The following is a 2,345-nucleotide window of genomic DNA, read 5'->3' on the forward strand; positions in this document are numbered from 1 at the left end:
TGTGTGTGTGTGTGTGTGTGTGTGTGTGTGTGCTTGTGTGTATTTATGCAGATTTCCTGGTAACTGTGTGCACACAGTGGGTACCAACTGGGTAAACACACAATTTATTGGGAGAAAATGCTAACCATTGTTAAAATGGTTAAATACAAATAAGTAAATATTATATTCCCTTATATTTAATGTATTGTAAAATAAATGAAGAGTCATGAAAGGTGATCCTTTTTCTCAGCTGTTAGATCTCATTTAGCCAGCTTTTTTCTGTATCACATGCAGTAATGTGTTAAAGTCTTGAGCCACCCTTCGATTCTTTAGATTTTTCTAGGAATGGTCCTGGGATTTATTGAAACATGCAAAAATAAATGGAAATACAGTACCTAAGGCAAAAGCAGAGTTTGTAGTTCTAATAGGTTAAAAAAGTCTGAAAGTCAGTTGATATGAGTGCCATCCGACCTCACAAATCACATGATAGGCTAGGTTTCACAATGAGTTCACCCGAAATCTTGGCTGATTGTGACCTACACCCGTCTTCACACCTTGGCTTGTGTGGTTAGGTAGAGGATCAATAGGGGGTCCATTGTCCCTCTTGGGGGGACACTCCCACAGGGCTTAAATCTGCGACTCTCCAGTGTAAGGACGGAACTGAGTGAACAAGCCGTTCTCAGAAAACTTGGAGAATTATTCCTTAAGATTAATTTAAAAGTGGTAAGATAGAAAGCTAGGCTCCTTTCATATAAAGATAAAGAAATGAGGGGTCACTCGAGATTCTTACACAGTACTGTCAACAACGCAGCAATACAAACACTGAGGCTGTGAATATCTTCAGCTCTGACAAATCTCTCCAATTTTATTTACATTTTATAAGAGGCAGATCCCCTTTCACTGCTATTCTCCCGATTCACAGCTTCTCACTTTACTGTAAATCTTACTGTCTGTAAATTAAATGAACTCTCCCCACTCTGTCTTGTCAGTGCTCTGAAAGTCATAAAACTCCATCTGCAGAAAAAACAAATTACGACAATATTTATCGCATCATTTCAATGCCTCGACGCTGCTTGGGTTTATAGGCGTGTGCCGTGAAACACACTGGAAGAAACTGATGTAAAGAGACAAAGCAGTAAAAAAATCACAGCACAAACAAAATAAAAAGTTGTCTTTTTCCTCCTATTAGCCCGAGCCTCCGTCAACCAACAAGTGGCAGCTGGACAGCTGGTTGAATAAGGTCCAAGCTCAGACCAAACCCCTGGTTCCCCCACAACAAGAACATCATGGCACAGGTTGGTAGACATGGAAGTTTAAAGCCATTCTGTCCACGAAGAACTGCAGGATGTGCTAAATAGCCTAGATAAACATATCTTGGTTAGGTTACAATTACCTATTCTAGTCAAATGGTCCACTGCTTAGGCTCCATCAACCAGGGTCCAGAGACATTCTCCCCAGGCAATGAGGCACCGGGAGTGGGTACGGCTGCCAAAACCAAGCCCTGTGGATCGAGCAGTACGCCTGTTCCAGCTGCACCTACAGTGGAGCACAAGGACACGAGGGCAGCTTTCTGGTAGGTTTGTTTAGAATATTGCTAAAGTAGCTCTTCAAAATAGCATCTGCTGAATGAAAGACTGAATGAAAGACTAATTGTAGGTTGCAGCTGGCAAAAATGTGTCTTAACCATATATATATGAAAAAAATGTGTTTTGTTTTCTTCAGCCCGGGCAGAGAGAAGGCAAAGGCCAAGCTGAGCCAGAAGGCCTCGGGGGAGGGCCAGAGGTCTAAGATGAGGCTGTCGCTGGGCCTGTTGTCGGGGCCTGAGGTCACGACCCCAAGGAGGAACACCACAGGGAAGAAACAGCCCAGACGGACAGAGAGGTCAAACAGCGTGGAGGATAATCAGAACCAGACATGGAACAGAGCAAACCAGCACAGGTAAGAAATAAAGGAAATGATGATTGTGTTTGCTTGTGTTTTACTTCTAATATAGTAGAAGCTTTGTTGGAGTAGTAATTGTTTGTTGTTGTTAAGAACGTTTTTTCATTGTAGACACAGAAAAGTAGTTCTTCAAAATAGATACGTAACACTGGCAGGACAGATTCATATAAGATAAATATAGTGCTGTAAAATCCTCACCATAGCATATATTCCCTCTAATGGCTGAATATAATATATATAATAATGTAATATAATATATAACCACTGAGTTCAGCTGGCATGCTCACATCTGTCACATCTGTTGTGATCTACTGTAGTGGACATGGATATAATTTTTTGACGTCATAGTGAAGTGAGGTTCTAAATATATATATATATATGTGTGTGTGTGTGTGTGTTAGGGGTACAACGATACACAAAATTCA

The 2,345-nt window shown here is 41.0% G+C and overlaps 1 protein-coding gene across 2 annotated transcripts in view; it reads left to right on the forward strand.

Annotated features, from left to right (window-relative positions):
- The window catches only part of aff2 (AF4/FMR2 family, member 2), a 213,120-nt gene that overhangs the window by 160,454 nt on the left and 50,321 nt on the right, over window positions 1-2,345 (forward strand). For both annotated transcript variants that reach the window (XM_042225097.1, XM_042225096.1), the window contains exons 12-14: window positions 1,169-1,274; window positions 1,402-1,552; window positions 1,702-1,917. In XM_042225097.1, coding sequence (XP_042081031.1) covers window positions 1,169-1,274; window positions 1,402-1,552; window positions 1,702-1,917 — 473 coding nt within the window. The remainder of the gene's footprint in view (window positions 1-1,168; window positions 1,275-1,401; window positions 1,553-1,701; window positions 1,918-2,345) is intronic.

Source organism: Haplochromis burtoni, unplaced genomic scaffold, assembly GCF_018398535.1.
Source record: "Haplochromis burtoni strain Fernald_Lab_line unplaced genomic scaffold, NCSU_Asbu1 Contig_159, whole genome shotgun sequence".
NCBI lineage: Eukaryota > Metazoa > Chordata > Actinopteri > Cichliformes > Cichlidae > Haplochromis > Haplochromis burtoni.